Here is a 21,402-nt window from a genome sequence, read left to right as displayed (position 1 = left end):
TTGAAGTACTAAATGAAAATATATCCATGAAATATATATTATATTTATTTTACCAACATATCATATCAAGTAATATATGAATAAGTGGGCGTTTGCCAAAAGTACAGATAATTTTCGAATTATTCGCAATCTCGGTTAATCAATGGATCAAATACTCTCTTGGGATAAGATTGATTAATTTTTGGATTCAAATATCTTGAATGGAATCCTCTAGACATGATAGCCCACTTATTTCTCTCGTGTCAGTAAATAATTTTTCAATACATCTGTACACCATCAGGTTACACATTGCACGGAGTTTGGCGCATAATAAATTTAAGCGCATCATACGTGGCAGTCGATTCCTGGATATGCGTAATTATTTCGACACTCTTAATTATGACATAAAATCTATACTTTTGAAAAACACTGACTCAGGAACGAAAGCAAACTGCACGCTTTTATACGCATTATCGTATTGATCAAACGCACATTTTTTATATTGCTTACTGTGACACTATTTCACTAAACTGCAGTCTAAATTCCCTGCATTCGTCACCAACACGACTAACAATTAAAATTACTGTTACTTGCTGCTTTTCAGTAATTTATATATTACTTCAAATTTGCTTCAACTGTTGCCCTACACATTTTTTACGAGTTGAAATAGCACGTTCAAGGAAAACTCACTCACTCTCAATTAATATAATTTACAAAAAAAGTCGATTCAATTGTGTCGAAAAGTAGAAATTCGAAAAATAAAAGCAATAACAAAAAGTAACTGATAACATTTTCAAAATATTAAATCTTTTGATTTTTAACACATGAAATGTTACAATATTCCTAAATTATAAGGATATATTCAATACTATCTTTATTGGATGATATATTTTAGTGATAATATAGAATATGGATTGATGTACAAGATATTCACATATAGTTGGCTGTTAAAAAACAATAATCTATCTGTGTTGGTTTATGTAATTTTGTATGATTTTTTTCTTATATCGTGTAGATGATGATCTTGAATATAAATTTGAACAGATCAAAATAGATGACGTTAATTGCTCACAGCGAACATGTTAATCCTGAGCTAAAATAATTTATCAAATCAACTTCTAATTAAAAACAAATCGGAATAATTCCATCTGTAACTATATCTGTGAAGGAAATAATTTTGTATTATCATTTATACCTAAACAGTTGCATAATTTATCAAAGTAAAAAGGAATGCTCACGTAACATACTTCAAAATATATTAAAATTTGATTATCAACATGCGAACTGGTTCATTAACTCTTCTACAATGTTTTCAAAGTTTATCAATATGATTTGGCAGCTAAGATCATGCCGTCATTATTCGCTTATCTGCGTAGACAATTATGTTATAGTCCAGTATGTACAAATTAAATAACTGAAAAACTGATCTACAGATATATTACAGTTACCCATTAATAAGTGAGACATATTCACATAAATATTTGCACGCATTTTTTTCAATGATCTATAATCACAGGGCGAAATGGATCAACGAGGTATAAGTATGTAACACACAATGGACCAAATTTGACAAGAAACAATTTTAGATGAATCGACTACTTTCTTTGTGGTTACATGATGTTCAATGCTACGCTTCAACGGAAATGTTCTAATTGAATCTGAACATGCATCTGAAATACTATAGCTTATCAATTATCATGTTTGTTGCAGTAACAACAAATATTGTCTGACATGGCACTATAAGTGAATGTTTTTAGGACAAGAACATACAACTATATCGCCCTATTATGATATTCTCGTTAAAGTATAAGTACTATGTATGGCGATTGTTGCGCTGTACAAGGACTCGCAATTAAGATCACATGTGGAAAATGATATTAGAGATTCATAAAATATTAACGACCATTTTTACAAATCATATGTAAAAATATGGATTGCAGATTCATATCTATAATTTTGTATAATATATAGTTTTACGTTTTTTCTAAATAGGATATGATAATTGAAATTAAAACATTCTGGGAACGTATGCACATTATCAAAAATGTCGAATAGTAAAATATATATCATGCTAGTATCCTTAACAACTGATTCATCGCTCCCTCCCACGTTATTTAATCTAATTACGTACATTACTATGTTTTTTGCAATATTTTGATAGCAAATTTTACCTATTTCGGTACTCGATACCGGATTTGGCTTAACTAATAAAAACACAGGATTGATCATAATTTATGCAAGAACTTTTTCCTGGCCCGCAGAAGATTTCTCTAAGAAAAGATAATATAAATTACCAAGAGATTTATTGATAATTAAATTAAAGCAAAAACTCTACTAGTATATTATGCAAAATTTTTTTGAGGAAAGCATCTGAATGATTTTTTATCCGTCAATGTATGCAACACCGACCAAAGTTCACACCATACGAAGGATCACTGATTTTTTACTGGGACGTGATCCGATCAATATTTATTACTATTATACCCAAGGTAAGCAAGCGTAGGGAGCACAGCTATTGTAGTTGTGTACGAATGGGAGAGAGTGTCTGCCTCTACGTCAGTGGTGACGGGGTGAACCCGATTGCGATGATCCAGATCCTTGGAGTGCCTGGTTACCACTGCCAGTGGGCTGATTCAGATATTGATGGTGTTGCTGCTGCTGTAACTGCTTCCGTTCCTCCATACCAGCAGCTAGGTACGAAAAAACACAGAGAACTGCATAGCAGATCTGATCTGCCTGCAAAAAAGAAAAGATACAAGATCAGAAAATTTCTATATTTGTGCACAGTTATGATGTTGAGCTATTCTGTAAATAGTTGTTGCTGATAAAACGTTTGTCTTCCAGTGAAAAAAAAGAATTCATGTAATGTAATATAATTTATATGATTTGAAAATATAGACATGAGCACAACAAACCAATTTGGTAAGGTATAATGTATTCATGCTTTGTTTCTGAAAATACAATCGTACTGTAGAATGTAAAAATAAAAAGAAACTTACATTTAACAGACAAAATTAAATGTGTTTGTGAATTAAAGCTTCATGCATTGCTGTAGTATCAGATTTATCAACGATCTGAGCCTCCGCAGAAAGTTGAGCGGCGTGAGCAATGGAGAAGATTCTGTGTAAGCAGTGAGCTGCTTCGCCAGCCTGTATTTGTGTGATAAAAATTTTAAATCTTTAACAAGAGATTTGATTTAATTAAATCATCTGGATAAAAGAACTAAATATTATAAACAAAACATTGAAATATAGAACTAGAAGTAATTATTTTTATATGAGTTGTGCAACAAAAAAGGGGGAAACATATGACACCTAAACTTTTTTGCAAGGAATCCAATGAAAACTTACCAATTGTGACTTATATTTACGTTGAATTACTTTTCTAGTTTTAGGATCTGTAAGTAAAATGAAGTACTTTAAGTTCAAATAGTTCAGTAATTAATCAATAACTGTAATTATTGCCAACTAATATTGTATAAGTATATGACTATCTATAGTAGTTTAGAATGCTTACTGAATTCTTCCAAAACGAAGATCCCACCCTTCTGAGTAAAGCACTTGCGGATATGATCGAGTCTTACAAAAAACTGCAAGTAATACAATATTCATGAATTAGTGTAAGAACTAGTATGTTCCTAGAGAGCTACCATGCAAATTCTAGGTACCACTCAACGGTGTGAAGTATATTGGATAAAATAAGTCACATGGACAAGTTTTAGATTACTCAATTTTATGTGTAGTAGATCTCCATGAGGGAGACTTAACGGGAAATTTTCCAAACTTGATCCGAAGCGAAATAAAGATCACCTCGTTATTTCGTAACAAATCGTTTGGTATAAAGTAACAATTATTGAATCCAATATGATGTAAGCAGGATTGAAGAGGCTGCTATCAATACTGAGGTTGATTTTAAATGCATGCATACACATAAAGCATGGGGAATGAGAGTAGAACATAGCATTTCAAGCCAGCAACAGCAGTATGGACCAACATGCATTTTATCCGAGCAGCAAGAGCAGCAGTAGCGCAGCAGCAACAGCAGGCAACTCTGGAGATGGCCTAAACTCATCTTACATTGTTGATTGCTTAGCGTTGAGAGATTGCTAAATGTGCATTTATATCATCTAATTTAGTGGTGGACAATGTCCCCAGTAACGATGCACAGTTACAGTTTAGTTGCAGTATGTGTAGTATTAAATGTATAGTATATAATGTATTGTAGTTGATATAAACTGGTACATGGTATATAATATTGTGTATTAGTCATTTGAAACTAGAAACATCATGTAGCAGTGCCATGCCATGAGTGTAAAGTAATGTGGGTATAGTGAACGTGAATTAAAAGTTTGTTGATTGGATAGTATTAGAGTGATCGCTGAGATAAGTTATTTAAGGATGATAGCTCTATTTAGCACCAATCCACTGCTCTACTAGGTGATGGGTGAAATGGTTTTTCATATGGAGCAAGAAACAAGGAAGCAAGATGGATCTTAAGATTGGGTGACTGTACACATTTTTGTGATTCGTGATTGCATTTTTGCTGATATTTTGCCAACAGGTATAAAATATTAGTGTAATTATGGTATGCATTATTAATTCATATATGGACACGCTAAACAAGTAAACCCTGCATTAAGAAAGATCCTTCAGGCCTATGTAATTTTCAACTGCATAGTAGCGTAATAAGCGTGGTACTTCCAAGTGGAAGACTACTCGCAAATAATTTGAATGTTACTGCAATTTAAATTCAACAACAGACAGTTTTCAAGCTCAACGAGTTAGGAGCGCATGTATGACGTTCCATTTGCTTTGCATATCTACAATTTAGGCATACGTGAATCAACATGTCGTTGATGCGTGTCAAATAAAATCACAAAATAATAGATAGGGTACCTCAACCAATAATAAATATTGTACCCATCAGGAACTACCTATGTATTATTGTGCTTATTATAGCTCTGCTGACGGATGGTTCTATGTTTATTTGTTTATCTGTATAACGAGGTACTCATGTCCTCGAATCGCTGCGATAGTTAACCACATGTGATCCAACCACTAAAGATATTTTAATGAACTTGATTGTTCATTTGATAATATCAGCAGAAACATATTATATACATGTGTAATATGAGTAAAGCAGTCCCCCAGTCTTGGGAAAAAATATGACGTTAAGTTAGGGATTAGTGAGGCACTACGGGTGTCACTACGTCTTGGTGCTATCAGGGCACACACTCTCTACGGCCGCACTCCGAAAGTCCAGTATTTATATTCATAAATTTTTCATAAGCTTTGACGAGAACATATTTGTTGTAATGAACAGCATCTCTAACACTCACTCTGCCACTTCTAGTACCAGCATTGTACGCGTCTCCTAAATGAGATATTGATGATATAATATACTTGAATGAATATTTATTGACATAAGGTGGTATAATTTAAATGTTATTTTGTCCAATAAGAATAAAATCCTGTACGATAATTTTACTGGTACTAGGTGAGCTCTATGATATTGGACGAAACATATACCACAACTAACATCAATCAATATGGTAGGAAAACAGTGAAGTAGACAGAGCAGATCAATTAGTTAAAATGCAATCTGAGAATAATATAACAGTGGAACACGGCTAAAAGTATAATGGTGAAATAAATAAGCATTTCCGGAACACGGCCAACATTGAATATATTAATCAATACTGAACTGGTAACAAACAATGAGTTATTGAATAATACCTCGAAATCCTGTATACCCAGCCAGGGCAATGTCGACAGACAGGACAAGAACAGAAAACAGAAAACATAAAATTAAATTAAGTAATATGATAATACAATACGCATTATTATAAACTTTCAATTTTTAAACAGGTCATTAATTGATAAAATAACATAACTGTGCGGCATACAGCCGTTTTCTCCTCTTTGCCTATTGTCATGGCCAATATTGTAATAGTGAGGGTTTCATTGTTCAAGGACCATCTCAAAAGTTCCCTAAGCTGAGAAAAGTCTATCCTCTAGCGTCATATATGCGACGAGGCACCAATTAACTAGTGCACTGCAGCCTAATAAGCCCTACCTACAACTATAATACCACCTATAATCTCGTAACATTCATCCCGTACATATTTGTCAGGTTCACGGGAAGAAGGGGTCAATAGACTTTTCTCGAACATGACCACGACAGATAAAAAGTTATCAGACTTATAGAAAGATATAATATAGCATCCAACATTCAATACAAATCATAAGAGATGAGAATATAGAGTATGGATAAATGATATTATTGTATATATTCCTTTAAATCCTTAATAATTATAATACAGATAAAAGAGACTGCAGCTGCACATCGAGCTCCATGCAAGAAAACATTGAGTAACGCTCAAACAAAACATATCCAACATAATAACAGTAATAAATCAGAGCTGTAAATGTGACCTGGCGATAATATATCAAGTAATTACCATGTCCTAAGTATACGTTTTCGTTTCTTAATAACTTCATCAAACAAAGTAAATTATATATATATATGATGTTATAACAATAATATATAATGCAAATTGTGAGAGAATTATAATTTAGTGCAATTCATATTAATAATGTACTCTGCAATCTTCAAATACTATGCATATTCCTGCTCAGTATCCCGCTGTCTTTGACACCCTCATAAAGACCATCGAACAATGAGCATGTAATATACCACGGTATTTCATATATCAAATTTTCCAGATCCATAGGTAAGACTGAGAAGATAAGTACAGATACAAATTAAGCAGATCGTGGTGGCTATAGCGATGGGAGATAATATTGAGTGGTCCTTGCATCAATGCAATCAACGAAAAACACAGAGAGAAAATTCAATAATTAAAAGTATACAGACAGTAAGAAGAGATAGGGTGACTACACTCCCTACTCTTCCACCCCGGTCCAACAATTAACTAATGGCTAATAAGTTTCAGATTGAATCACTTCAAATAAACCATAGTAAACCTCTGACAGTTTGGTTCACACGCAAATTTTCTTGAATTTTGTTAACTCGAACGATTAAAAAAATTTGATCTGATCTGATTTGTCAATATACGGAAGACTTACGGTAAACCAAAACAATCAGTTCAACCATGATGAATTTTTACTGACTCAATCACCATATAATGATTCCATGACCACGTGAACACCGAACGCATTTTGTCAAGGAAGGGAAGATGTGTGAGGATTTAGATAATGTGACTGTCTTTAGTGTGATCTTGTTACTATATGTCTTGTTTTGATATGTGATGTTTTTTCGGTCTGTTTAGAATTATGAATGTGTTTTTGTGGTATAAACCTTTGGTATATATGGTGGTTACCCGTTCAACGCATTCATAGTATAATTATATGCTGATCTGTTGTTGAACCGAGGTAAATGATACTGCCAATCGTGGCTAAGTAGGCTTCCAATATAATAATTTATATGTATTTTGTATCGATTAACTAAGATATGATAACTGCTGAAATAAGTGTTTCAATATTAGTCAGGGCGGAAAATCGTCTAAATAAATTGACGAGATAAACCTGAAGTGAAATTCAAGGAATAACTAGCTACGAGATGAAATACTGAAAACCTTATCGAATATATTTTGGCATTACATAAATGTTTTAAAATAAAACGAAACCAAGGGGAAGTACAAATCGTATTTACGGAGCTTCAATTTATACCGCACTATGACATAATAGTTCAAAGAATCCGATCGTACCTTGCTATTAGCGAAGAGTAGACCCACGCCCTCCATGCAAACTTGAAGAAGGCCGCCTTCACCTGTGCGCATATCTTGTACCGGAAATTCACCACCTAATTCTACACCTGAACCAGCACCACGACCTCGTTGGGCTGCCTTCTCCATTGCATCTTTTATACAATAATATAAGTCTTTACACTGAAACAGAAATTAAATGCATAACGAGTTTCGTAATGCTTTATTTTTGAGTTCACGTCTCCATTATACAGCCTCAGGGTTTTCTAAAGTAATAAAATATATTCTTACCCTTTTGGTGTAATATTTATGCAGTTGAGTTTGTCCTCCATTCCGCCTCCACAAACAGAGTACTTTGTTTTTTGGACTGTAGGTCATATTCACCAGACGTTCGTACCACCAGCGTTCAACAATTACTCCATTCACAGACCTAAGTACAAGACCGTCATGTCGAACTTCTAGAAAACGCAAATCTCCCTCAGCATCAACGCCTGCATGAACAGTGAAGGACTGACGGTGCATTTGTCGAGAAGTGAGAGGTTTGAGATCGATATCATTGCCATGCTGAGGAATTATTTAGAGATTAATACATGGATCCTCAAAAACTCTGTATCCCAATTTAAATGACAAATTTAATATACTCACAAGATTGGTCATTTGATCTAAAAGCTGATTAAGCTCTTGGCTGTAGATGAGACCAATATGACTTTTACCTAACAATCTGCGTACTTTACGCTTTAGTTCCCCTCTCTCAACATTGAGCATCACCAAAATTGCTGTCAAATTGTGAAGCAAAGTACATAATAATCTATCTTCGTCATGTTCGAGCCTCCGTCTCTCACTTTCGCTCAGACTTTTGTACCTAGAATTTAATGTTCGTAAAAAATAGTCAGACGAACTCCGATCTTTTCGTGGCATCTTAAAGGAGAGATTTTCCGAAATTTTACTCGTTCGTCAATTTTCATCGACACTATTATTATTTAATTATATCTTAAGATACCTCTCCATCATTTCTCCAGGTCCTTGATCCATTCCTATCATATCACGTTCCTGAGAAACTGCATCCAGGAATGCATCTTCCCAAAACTGCATTTGGTCCCAGAGGGTGGACCTTTCTTTACCCAATAGACCTACAAAGATATTCGTGCAGCATAGGGCAATGTGCATAATACGAGTGAAAAATATAAAACAAAATACCTTCAAATAGATAAGTTCGTGCAGCCTCTGGACTAGGTGTTGTAACCGTTGGAACAAGACTTCCTCCATGATACCTGAACCCAGTACTCAAAGACGATTTACTGGACCAAACACTGGCAGTACGCTGTTTACCTTGCCGCGGGAACTAGGATATGAAAAATGATTCAGTTACTGATCCTTGTTTATTAAAAATTTCATGTGACATGGTGATAACTGGACAAAGAATAAATATAGCAAATAATTCTTTGTACATCACTTATCTCGCAATCAGTAACATTAGATGGATCACATTAAACATCAAAATCGATTCTTTTGGAATCAATTTTTCAGACTGCTTTTCCATGTATTTGGTCGGATGTTAATGATTATGGAGTTTAAAGTATCATGCTAATAAAGAAGCTACATGCAAATTGTGTTAAAGCACACCAAATCGAAAATATTGTGCTGTGTTTACATCAGGTAAAGTATATGGCATGACTCACATTGCCTTGTTCAACTTCACTGTCAGAAACGGTGCTGCGAAAAGAGGCCTGGTGAGCTTGCCGAAATGCAGGGTTTGTGATAATGCTGCCTCCATCAGTTGAGAGGGCTTCGCTGCTTCCAGTACCACCACCACGCCCTCCCTACAAACACAGCGTGCATCGCTTGCAATCCAGCTCATTCAATACATTCGCAAGCTGAATATCGTGAGACCAAGTGTTGAGGTCATGAACATTACGTAGAAGATTCACAGATGAATGCAAAACAAATAATTGATATAAAGACTGATAACTACTCTGTTATTAGGGTAAATCATGGTCCTCATTGATAATTTATTCAGAGTTTGTAAATTATCTGAGATCACTAAGACATATTTTCACACGAATTTCACAACTTTACCTACATGGTAAGACTTTGGTTGTTATATAGTCAAACCTGTACAATGGTATCCTTTTGAAATCGAGCTCACCAATAAAGTTCTTTTCTTGTTTTTTATCGAATGTATTGAGCAACAGAAAGAAAATCTGGTAAAGAATTGAAAAATAACACATGAACGTAGAAATCGAGTGACATGAACAATTGCAGCCAACATAACATGCATTAACAAATACTTGGGTGACAATTAAATTTGGGAAGAAAGTAATTAAACAGACCTCAGAATCAAAGGACGTTAATTTGCTTAGAAGTTTCCCTTTCTTCGAAAACATATCAAGAAACATGTCTGTAGTAGATTTATTATCATCTCCGCCTAATGGTAGTTGGGGGTGCGATGTTTCCAATCTAAGTTGCGGTAATTCTGAAGACAAAGGTTTTAGAGGTGAAAGATTGTATGAAATAATTTGAAGCATTAATATTTATTGACATCAGCCTTTTTATACCTGCAGATGGTTGAAGGGACGACTTCCTAGACAATTCTGATAAATCAGGCTGTTTTGGAGATTGTGGTGATCTCAAATTTTCTTTACTGCCAAACGGACTAGAAGTCTGCAAAGATACATGCAAATATAATTATTGTTTACATTTGTGCTGTCTTTGATATTTTGGTTTAATTATACCAGATAAATGGCAACAATGACACACCTGAGACATAAGCGAACTTTCGAAGCCCCCCTCTGTTAAGTCCTTGCTCCAATAGTGTGTGTGAGCGATTTCCATCAATTGGAATACTGATGCCATACCGCCCAGCCCAAACTGGCTGTAAGTATGTACCAGACCATGAACCACAGCTTGAAGGCACTTCAACATCCCTTTATAAACTGGCTGTGAAATACACTATGCAAAAAAATATGTTCGGTCAGTTAAGTTTACTCCACACTATGGATTAAAAAATATGGTTTCACACAGTACAAAATACATACAACATCATCAATATGATCATCTGGACTAATTTTCCTTTCCAGACCTTTATTTAATTTCGTAACAACAAAGTTACGATAGCTTTCATCTTCCATCAATGTTTTTAATCTATTTAATTTAAGCCATCCTACACCTTCTCCCGCCAAAGCCTTACTCACAATCTGAAATAACAATTCATTAGTTTGAGAGATTCTAAAAGCCACACTGCAAATATTATAGAGTGATGTATCCAACAAGTTCACTTGCATCTGTAAGAAAAGCTTGATTGTCGCTGTTTGTACTTGATCTTTCTACATTCTGCATCCGTTGCAATTCTTCTTGACTAGGTTTATTCGTGGAATGTTTTATCAATGAAGATCTCTCAACTAGACCCTTGCGACCTGAAATTTGACCCACGGATATTGCAATATTCGCTATTATCTTCTACTGTATTGTTATTATTCTGTATCTTGCATACCTTTAGGAAAGGGACCAAACGACTGAGATTTGTCTTTCGGTTTTTGTGATTGCGGGAGGAGATTAGCGTTCCGATTAACGCTATTCTTATTGCCTGTAGGTGAGAGTATTTATTTTGTCTTAATAATTGACAAACTAAAATTAAATTTCTAATAATCACCATTCGAAGTAATTGAAATTGAATAATTGCAGTGTTTATCTTCGAATGCTTTTCCATGATGTTTTCTAAATTTTATCATGTCGTACAATTTTACAATTATGTTAGTGAGTGATAAATAAAATAAACTAATGGCATCTACAATGAACTGTCTACAATAAAATATTCAATTGATAATAACTCACCAAATAAATCACTGAACATGCTGCTAGTTTGTGCCGCTATGCCATTCAGATCACTGCTTATATTGCTAAAAAAGTCACGCCCAATATCTCTTCTACCAGCACGAGAGTCAGATGCAACCAACTGGTTGCTGCTGGAATCTCTTCGCTGAAGCGGACCTGGTGGTGAAGAAGACTGTGGTGGTGACTGTTGAGAGTCACCAAGCCCCTAAAAGATGTTGAAAATTATACATTAACTCCCCATTTACACGTAATGATCAGTTCACGTTGTCTGGCCAATTGCCTAATAAAATCACCTTGAGCAACCCCTTTTTGGTGGCTGCTTCTTTAGCACTTTTAGTTAAATCCCCAAACGTACTTTTCCCCACATAAGTTAAATCTTCAAATGTATTTTTGCTAACACCTGCAGCTGTTTTACTTGCTTCCAATGCATTCTTGGATACTTCTTGGACTGACTTTGAAGCTTCGCCCATTGCCTTTTTTGTTTGTTGAGTAAGCTGTTTTAGACAAATATCTCGTTAGGTTTAATCTTTGTAAATTAGCTCATTTATTTCAATCCACAACATACTGCTGTATGCTGCTAATAATCGTGATGAAAAAAAACCAACATATATCTACCTGTTCCAGAGGTGCAAAGAGACTTTCTTCTCCCGCTTCATTTATTCTTTCCCTTGCTTGATGTTTCAACTGAATAAAACCAAAGTTATTTTAATATCAATGCCCAAAATTAGTCATTTCACATCAACCCAGAAGTAAGTAAGTAAGCTATAGTTTACTGTATGTACTACAGCTTACCTTATCCATATGAGCGAGCAATCCATCTTGGCTACTCTGCCTCGTTGTTTCCCTAACTAGGTCTTTGGCTTGTAAAGCAAATTGTTCAAACAACGATCCTTGTGATCCTTGCCTTGTTACTCCAGTTCCAGTACTACCTCCACTGTTCTGTCGAGGAACATTACTACTCCCACTATTATGACGTTGTACACCGTTACCAGTCGCTGATTGACGAGGTAATGTAGGTGATCCATTGTTGCTACTACTGCTTGACTGCCTAGGAAGAAGAGGGCCAACCGATGACCCAAAGCTTGAAGTGCGAGCCAAAACATTACCTACACTTGGTTGGCGTTGTGGTCCTGGACTGAGTGGTGGTACCTTGAAATGTACAACATTATCATCAATCTGGTGCAATGTAAGAGTGAGAACAATTGTACAAATGATTTCGTTTCCAGACTGCGGTAAGTATTTTTTCTTCATTAAATGACTGTAACAGCACGTCAAGCACAAGTGCATCACTCGTAAATCAATTTGTATGAAAATTGCAATTTAGTAAAATTGCTTCCTCGATATACATTTAAAGTATCACAATACTCATATGAAACATAAGGTACAAAAAAAGCGTTGCGCGAGTATGAACAATTATTCCACAAACAAATACGTACCAGCTGTGATCAGAAACTAAATACATCAATTCACTTACAAGTATGTACACAAATAAAATACAAAAATCATTTGCGTAAAGTATAATATGATTTTGCAAGCAATGTTTAACATGGAAGGGCTGCAGAAAATTTTTATAAATAACATTCGCACATCCATGCAGCGTTATTTTTAATTAGACATAGCAGACCTTCCAGTTTCAATCAAATAATGGATTGCAGCCGTCGAGCATAAATCACATTGTATACATTTTGAATTTTTATCATTGGTTTTTGTTAATACAAATGCTAATGCTACTTAAGCATGATTTGAGGATGATGAATGAATATATGATGCCAATAATGAGGTGAGCATGAGAACTGACTCACTGGAGTGACAGATCTATTGAGGCGTGAGGTCCGATGGGGAGTGGTAGGGCGCTCTGTATCACTGAGTGGTGGGGTCACTAAAGACCCCGTGCCACTTCCAAACTGGCCTACCGTACTTTGTGCACTCAGGATCGTGCGTGGTGTGGCTGTAGTCGATGCTGAGTCTGATTCAAAGCTACCTCCCTCCTCTTTATCCTATGATTTCATATTCAAGTCCTGGTCATTATATTCAGATAAATGATTCTTAACTGCGATTTTTTTTTCTCTCTGGAGGTAGCCCAAATGTATGTAATGATCAAGTTTGAATGAGGCGCGTTAAGTGCTGATATCTATTAAGCCAACTAAAGGCACGTCGCACCAACGTTTTCGAAGCTCATTTCTCATTTATATTGAATTTTTGAACTTCATAATTTGTAATATTATTGGCAAACTGGAGAAGAGAGAAAAAACGTGGTACTTCAGGATTGCTTGTCAGCTTCTATTGTGGTACTATTTGCTTTCAGCAATCAACAAACTGATTATTTGAATTTCATGCAGCTTCATTGAGGATTATTATTTAGGAGCACAACAGAAGCTGACGAACGTACGGTTAGTCCTATTTCTGATTGTGGGTAAGCAAAGCCATCTATACCCTAAGGGACCACTGTTAATATAAAATAAAATGAGATACGTATCGTATATTCTTACATTATCACTTTTAGCAGCTTGTGAGCCTTCTTGAACCCTCGGATTTAATTCTAGTTCAGAGTCACGGTTGAAACTAGGACTGCTTAAATCGCTATGGCTGGACGAAGTACTTAGTGGGCTCCCAGGTCTGGTAGGAGGGTCCTCGTCAGCTCCGGGATATTGCAATGAACTGGGTGGGTTGTAAACATTTTTTGGATCGACCGAAAGAGACATGGGTTGGGGCTGTGTTGCTTGGGGGCAATTGTAGCCTGAAATATTTGGAAAAAGATAGCTGTTTCTTAAAGATTGTTCATTTTTTATATGGAACTGCAATGAATATCTTACTTACTGGGTGAAAGATCGGACGATGCCATTTCTGAGACAAAATCACTAAGTGAAGAATACGATGAACTTGTACTCTCAGCTCCTTCAGAATCAGATCCGCTTTCATCCGTTGGCTGGGTTTCAAGCTGTTTCAATGTTTTCATAGCTCCAGCTAACGAGCCACCAGAATCCCAGACAGGAAAAAATATTGGTTCTAAACCTGGTGCATACCAACGTGGCTTGTCACCGATTTGGGCTGGATCAAATACTCCTGTGTGTACTCTTAAGAAGGCTACATTGCTCGGAGTAAGCGACCACTCTGCTAAGAATTCAACTGCTTGTGTCCTGGCAAATTTGTTCAAGAAGCTACTAGTCCTTGGTCTTGATCTCAGGAAAGAATTAATTTGAAAAGCTACTACGGGCCTGGGGTAAAGTCTTAGGGTTCTTGTGTGGTCGGTAAAGTTTGCTAGGAGATTTTCAGAATTAAAAAAACGGACCATAGCAACTCTAGTCGCTACATCCACGGAATCTACATCGTTGCCATAAATGAATGGATTGAAACTGGGCGATGGGTGTGGCATATGTTTTGAAGCTTGAGGAGTAGGACTAGCTGATGGAGTTAGTGATGCGCGATGTGGACTTGAAGTCGATGGTGTGCCAGGGGAATTAGCAGCACTGATTTGACCATGTACACTGTAATCCATACTAGGTCTGTGTCGGGCTGAAGAAACGCTGTAACACACGAACAGTTTTTTTTTCAGTTATAACCATCAGCGTAGCTAGATAAAAATGGGGTGAATTTGCAAATCCATGCTTATTCCGCAGTTTTAGTTTTTCTAGTGTCATGTACCTTAATGTGGAATGATGCGAGGCGGAACTTTCTCTCCGGCTCGGAGACTGCATAGAAGGTTGCGGTAAAACATGTTGCGGTGATGGTTGCTGAGGCTGAGCTGTTACCAAGTTTCCCATTGCCTAAACATTAAAAAAAAACTTATTTTCTCAGGTGTAAATTAAATATGATAATTATTTACGTTATTTGAGCAGCATGCATCTCTGAATCAAAATTATTCGAGGGATGGAATATAAAATCTATATTTGCATTGTAAACCATATCCAAGAAATTGGGCCAATTATTTTTGTTTTGATTTCATGCAGCATGCACTAAAAAATAGTAGAGTAATTACACCAGCTCCGACTTGGTCCATCAGTTGCATCGCCTTGTGTAGCATATGGTGGAACAATCAAATTTAAGAAATTGTATATACTTAGTACCGCCAAACACGTTGAAGTTGGAATTTAGAATTACTCGCCTGTTTTAGGTGATTTTTCAAAATTGTACCCTCTGGCTCAGGTAAGGGGGGTAGTGCGTCAAACAAACCACTGGGGGGAGTAATTTTATTGCTGTCCAAATCAACAAGCCAAATGTCATCCGGCATCCTGAAGTTCTTTTTATAGAGTAAAAAAGTTGCAGGGATTCCAATAACGAATGGGGTAGGAGCCAGTAGCAGTTGTTCTGCACAGCTCATACATGTCGGGAGAAGTGGAATCGCAGGAAACATGTATTCCAATGGATAGATCATGGTCACAAACGCCATCACAGACATGGACAGTGCATTGTAATCTCGGGATTGTAACACAAGCTGAAACAAATCAATGAATGAAATGATATGCTCAAAAGTTATGAGCAAAAGATCATCAAAATGGAAGGAATTTATAAAAAAGTTTGACTACCTTGTGTTCGAGTAGAATGAGCGTCATCACTTTCAAACATATGTCAACACCCAGCAACTCCAAAGGTAAATGTAACGGAAAGTCGACTAACGAGAACCTAGTGTGATCGGGAAGGGCAAAACAGAGCGGCGGTTGTAAAGACGGACAAAGTATTTCAACTTCTACTCGCGTTTTCCCTGGGACAGGAACAGGTGCGCTCAGCAACCGAAGAATCCACGTTTCAATTTCTCTCACATCGTGGAGTATAATTAAGGGAGTACCATCTAGAGCTTGACCAGTGAGCGCACTCCATACTGTATCCCTAGATAATTAAAGTCGTTTTATAAGTATTAGTTTTATCCCGTGATTGCATGTCGTACACATATCCAAATGCTTATATCAAATACCTGTTAACTTGTCTCGATGCTCCTACTCTTCTTGGCGAAGAGCTTTCGTTACAGGCGTCAATAATTTTTTTAAGTACGAACAAACATTCGCGAAATATTGAGAAGAAAGGGTGATGAGAGATGATGCACAGCGATGTCAAGGAATGGTTTCTCACCCGCTGAAAGGAAAATAATAATTAAGAGTTGTAACGAGCTTACAACCAAGCCTGGCGTTTGATCTTTTTATTCAGTCATTCACCTGACGCTTTCGAGAAGCTCTAGGAGAAGGAGAGTGACTTCCTCCGCTTTCACTGTCTCCACTTGGAGCAGTTACACCGAGTCTCGGGGCATGAGGTGCATGGGGTGTATCGGAGTCTCTTCTGCTTGGGCAATCCCTTTCTGAGTCACTCGGCCCTACCACACTGCTCCTATAGTCGCTATAAAGAACAGCTCTAGATACAGTCATATAAATTACTCCATTCAGGAGAGCTTGGATCAAAAATGAAGTAAAAAGAACCATGTATAATAATTTTTTTTTAAATATAATAAATTTCTACGTATTACACATGATAAAACGTCGTTTGATCACCTTGAGAATGCAGAGTCTGAACTTTTTTCCATACTTTTCCTCCAACTTTCTCGACGAAAAGTTGTACTGTGCCTGTCCCTTCTATTTGTTACTCCGGTACCCGCACTTCCGCTGCGTTCTATTGGCCGGTAGAAATTCACGCAGATTCCGTAACGCGTTTTTCCTATCACAACAATCAAGTGTAAATCGTTTTAACATCTCGATAACAGCCTGAAAGTAATCAAATGAGACTCAGTTCATACCGGAATCCTTATCGGTAAGTGTGAAAGTGAAGGATGTTGCCTCTCGCAGAACTGTACGTTTGGGACCAACGCTGCTGCAGCCTTCCGGTTGGCAGAAATAAACCATATCGAGTGGCAATGGAAAATCCTTGTGATCTTCAACAGGATACCTGCGCAGCAGCTCCGGTACCTGCATTGAATAAAATATCATTCCGTTAAAATTTCCAGGTGAATTTGGATTCGAAAACGGATGATTTGCATGAGCAATTCGTTGAACTCACCTGCACAGGCTGACGAGAAGCTGAGGGTGGTCTCGCCCCCACAATGGCCAGATAGTCGACCAAGCGAGGGCACAGAAATTTCTTTTGAATATCCATTTCCGTGTTTGAAAGAAGCGTTGTCACCGACGTATACACGTACACGTCATTCGAGCTTTGTGGTTCAAATTAAACTTGTCTCTTAATCGAACCCTCATTATGTCATTTTTCTTAAAGTTCCCTAAACCTAGAAAAAAATTAATTATTGAATGATTTCGGTTGAGAATTATCAAAACGCAGGGATGATTATCGTACTTTGCAGTGAGGATGGAGTGAATTTATCGACAGAGTTTGCATCCCAATCCCGTGGATACGTATGTAAGCTTTTTCTACTTTATTTATCTTACTCATTTTTCCGCGAGATAAATATTACTTCGCACAAGACACAGTAAAATAAAGGTTTTCGTGTTAAATGCACCGAGTTTCGAGTCGGCTGAAGGCGCGGTTGGACGTTGAAAGCAAAATCGATGGAAAGGACGTAATTCCATGCACGGGCTCTCCCCCTCATCCCTGGAACCGTGCTTCCACATTCTGCGACTGCGTCCACAGAATTTTCACGAAAACCACAGCTTTCGCCGTTCCGATTTGTGGAAAAATAATATTTATCTTTTCCCTCCAGTCATACGGATCAATATAAGAAATCATTTTTTATGCCCGGCGGCGATGTACTTTATAAGTAATTACACAAAACGAGAAAACAAAATGTCATCTTGGATGCAAATATAGGCCTGTGTCCAGAGCAAATTGGTCCAAAGACAATTCATTTATCGCGTATACATAGTTGCAAAAAACGAACCGTCGATTCACCATCAATACGCAAACAGAATGATTTATTGTTGAAATATTAATTCAATTCGCCCCCGGTGTTTCCTTCGATCTTGCGCATCGATCAAGGAAATAATTCTATTATGGATTGTAGTCCGAACGTGCGGGTAAACGAGAGTTATATGCCCTGCATACAAGGCTGCTCTAAAAAAATGTATCTATAACACGCTTGAAGGAAAAATTTCTCCTATAATCAATATGTTCAATTGAGGGAGGTTCGATTCCGCTGGGAAATGGGTATTATATGTATGTGTAGCTTGATCAGAGAGAGGAGGTGGATAGGAACTTCGGGGGAGCCAAGAGGGCCAAGGACACGGGATTCTGTGAGTTCCCTGAAAATGCGCTCAATTCTCGGAGGAGCTGTATGAGGCGATGGTGGTCCCGGGACAAGGGTAACGTGTCTTGATCCCGGGGGATCATAAACTGAGTCAGACCTGGTCTGGTACCTGAGAACCCCCGAAAGCTCGAGGCGGTACACGCCGCCTTATTAGATTGACAGAAATTCAAGGCTTTCTCAAAAATTCAGAAGGGTCTGAAGGACCACAAATTCCGAGACTGAATGTGGCGACATTTTTTTTGAATCAACTTTTTGAAGAATTGGGCGCATTTTGTGGTTTGGCTAAAATTTTCGCTTCAATGGTGCACGCTGTAGTCTAAACGGCCGAACGAACGGACGGGCTGATTCTACTATACTACCTTTTACTACTTGCCATTGTGGTTCACGCGCCGGACGATTCCCAGAAATTATCTCGAATTAATTATACAATTATAATTATATTTGATCAAAAATAAGAAGTATTCTGCTACTTATTGTTAGAAATTATAAAGCCCCGCTTTTGTTAAAAATAAATTATGTTGGTTTAATTTATACTGACTGACTGGGATTGTTTAGAGTATACGTTGTAGAATTTATGACCAATCAGTAATTTTTTATCTTTGAGGACGTTAACTTTGATTATGGTTGTACGAAATCCTGTGAGTTGTGTTGTTTTTTTCCTTGCAAATATTACACCACGTTTCGCAAGCCTCTTGACCCCCATTTCACCCTAGTTTCTACAGACTAGGGAAATACACTAAAGCTGAACATGACCTAGTTTTATGATTCTATTAGAGGGTACAGAATAAAAATGCTGATATACGAAGTTGGGTCAATATCAGTGGCTCGCCTAACAACCCTTGCTGATTTTTTAGGGTGGTACCTTCCCATATCAGATTACTTACAATTAATGGTTCCGAAAGAACATATATCGATCTTTACAGACCTACTAGCATACATTATAGCTACTACAGGTATAGATGAAATGTGGCATCTGTGCATACCAAATAAACAAATATATAGTTATTTCACTTGCACATATGTATGTACTTATTATGCATATTATATTGCCTGTATATTTATATCCCTACCTGGGTATAATACGCATGTACCGTGTATATATATATATGCGGGTTATCACTATCGGCACAACGGTGCCAAACTATAGCGTAAAACGTACACAAGATGCGTGTACGCGGTGTGTATAAATTACAATAAACTTTTACATGTATAAGTTACAACTTTTGAGGGGGACAGATATGAATTTATACATAACTCGACATATTTTCACAACACCGAAATACAATATTGGGCGCAATTCGAGAGAGGAAACATATTATATTGCAACGAAAAATCAAAAATTATATTATATACCGTAAAACATTTTGCTTAATAATAAAGCGCGTTATACATGTGTAGGTATTTTATATACCGTCGACGTAGGTATTATATTAAAGAACATGAATGTACGTCACTGCGTCAACCACACGACGTTTGATAAGAAAAAAAAAGATTATATTATACGCATAGGAACTTGACGTATCGTTGTAAAGTATAAAAATCATCGAAAAGTAATCCAATTTTTCTATTGATCTGAAAGCCTGACTTTGAGTGTCAAAACAAAAAAACGAAATATCGCATCATTACTCGAAACGGTGTGGAGATAAAATTGTTTAAATTTGGTTGAAATACTCATCAGTGATATAAGTGAATGAAAACTTACGAGAATTTTGCAGACATTAGCAATTTGCATGTCGGTTAATTGGCAGTAAACACTTTTCGCTGTTAACATAGGTGACCAGAGTTGATTTCGGTTTCCTATCCCGTATCTTACGATACCACACCAGCCACCGTTACCAGTAAGACTGAAGATTATGAGCGCGTGCAAAATACGTTTGCTATTTCCCTCCCATGGCAGACCGTTTCTCCGGCTCTCAATTCTTCCCTCCTCACACAGTCTGCCCTGGTTGGCCACTGGAGAACGAGCTTGGTGGATCAATACCTGGGCGAAAGGCGAAAATGAGAGCAAGAGGAATATAAAGCGGGTGGCACCGTATAGAGTTAGACAGAGATGAGTAGGAGGATGGTTTATAGTTATAACGCAGTGGGATGTGGCTGTATAATGAGCATACCTGTATTACCTTTTGGCCATTGCGCGCGAATCCTCCTGACGTAGGAATAATCCAACTTCAAGATGCCCTACGAGACGAAGTCTTACGTAGTTATCTGTCGCAGTGTAGGTGTTGTAATATTATGTCGGTACGAAATAACTGCTGGCAAATCTCGTGGCAAATGATCATCAGTTCGGTGTCACCTAAAATTATTTTAATTTTATTCGACGAGACGCATTACATGAATCACAACTGGCTGAGAAATTGGACTTGTAAAATAGAAGAAACTTGCCTCGATGGCATAATTAATTTCTGAGAAAAGTAATTGCAGGGCTTTTCATCCTTTGAAGCAAAAAATTCGTCTCGGAGGGTTGCATAAAAGTATATGGGGCAGTCCACGATAAATGGGTCACTTTTTCCAAAATATTTTTTAAGCTTGATGACTTTTTCGACGTCTTGAGAGGCGTTTTTTGGGGTAAAATGTGAAGTATTTGCAGGAATAATTTTAGGACGCCTTTCCTACATATTTTTGCGTAGGGATCACGAATATGTCGATTAAATTAAGTAAGGAATAAATCTCATCGGGATATCCTGGATTT

At 36.9% G+C, this 21,402-nt stretch overlaps 1 protein-coding gene across 9 annotated transcripts; it reads right to left on the bottom strand.

The window, feature by feature from the left end:
• Positions 1–23: 23 nt before the first annotated feature.
• Positions 24–20,672, bottom strand: LOC105688549 (MAP kinase-activating death domain protein). Of its 9 annotated transcripts, XM_048655774.1 has the most exons (34): positions 20,416–20,671; positions 17,516–17,738; positions 17,256–17,424; positions 17,014–17,176; positions 16,684–16,861; positions 16,446–16,603; positions 16,060–16,360; positions 15,639–15,968; positions 15,513–15,545; positions 15,179–15,300; positions 14,354–15,060; positions 14,026–14,273; positions 13,339–13,533; positions 12,329–12,685; positions 12,152–12,220; positions 11,830–12,030; positions 11,537–11,741; positions 11,196–11,288; positions 10,985–11,118; positions 10,741–10,899; positions 10,463–10,654; positions 10,261–10,366; positions 10,036–10,178; positions 9,385–9,525; positions 8,903–9,047; positions 8,706–8,835; positions 8,351–8,567; positions 7,997–8,269; positions 7,709–7,888; positions 5,715–5,723; positions 3,496–3,568; positions 3,330–3,376; positions 2,979–3,128; positions 2,575–2,715 (listed from the first exon to the last, which is right to left on the bottom strand). In XM_048655774.1, exons 2-33 carry the CDS (start codon positions 17,609–17,611, stop codon positions 2,994–2,996), a joined length of 5,709 nt encoding a protein of 1,902 aa, XP_048511731.1. In that variant the 5' UTR covers positions 17,612–17,738; positions 20,416–20,671; the 3' UTR covers positions 2,575–2,715; positions 2,979–2,993. The 9 variants fall into 9 exon arrangements, with proteins under 9 accessions (XP_048511726.1, XP_048511729.1, XP_048511727.1 ...); XM_048655769.1 differs by lacking the exon at positions 2,979–3,128 and having other exon boundaries at positions 24–2,715; positions 20,416–20,670; XM_048655772.1 differs by lacking the exon at positions 2,979–3,128 and having other exon boundaries at positions 24–2,715; positions 16,684–16,852; positions 20,416–20,670.
• Positions 20,673–21,402: the final 730 nt, after the last annotated feature.

The sequence above is a fragment of the Athalia rosae genome, chromosome 5 (assembly GCF_917208135.1).
Source record: "Athalia rosae chromosome 5, iyAthRosa1.1, whole genome shotgun sequence".
NCBI lineage: Eukaryota > Metazoa > Arthropoda > Insecta > Hymenoptera > Athaliidae > Athalia > Athalia rosae.
This window is presented reverse-complemented; position numbering and strand designations above follow the sequence as displayed.

Coding starts and splice junctions, on each gene's coding strand:
- LOC105688549 (XM_048655769.1), bottom strand. CDS start 17,611: ATGGATATTCAAAAGAAATTTCTGTGCCCTCGCTTGGTCGACTATCTG. Junction 16,604..16,683: donor GAGCTTCTCGAAAGCGTCAG/GTGAATGACTGA, acceptor TTTTCCTTTCAG/CGGGTGAGAAACCATTCCTT. Junction 9,526..10,035: donor TAACGTCCTTTGATTCTGAG/GTCTGTTTAATT, acceptor CTGTGTTTGTAG/GGAGGGCGTGGTGGTGGTAC.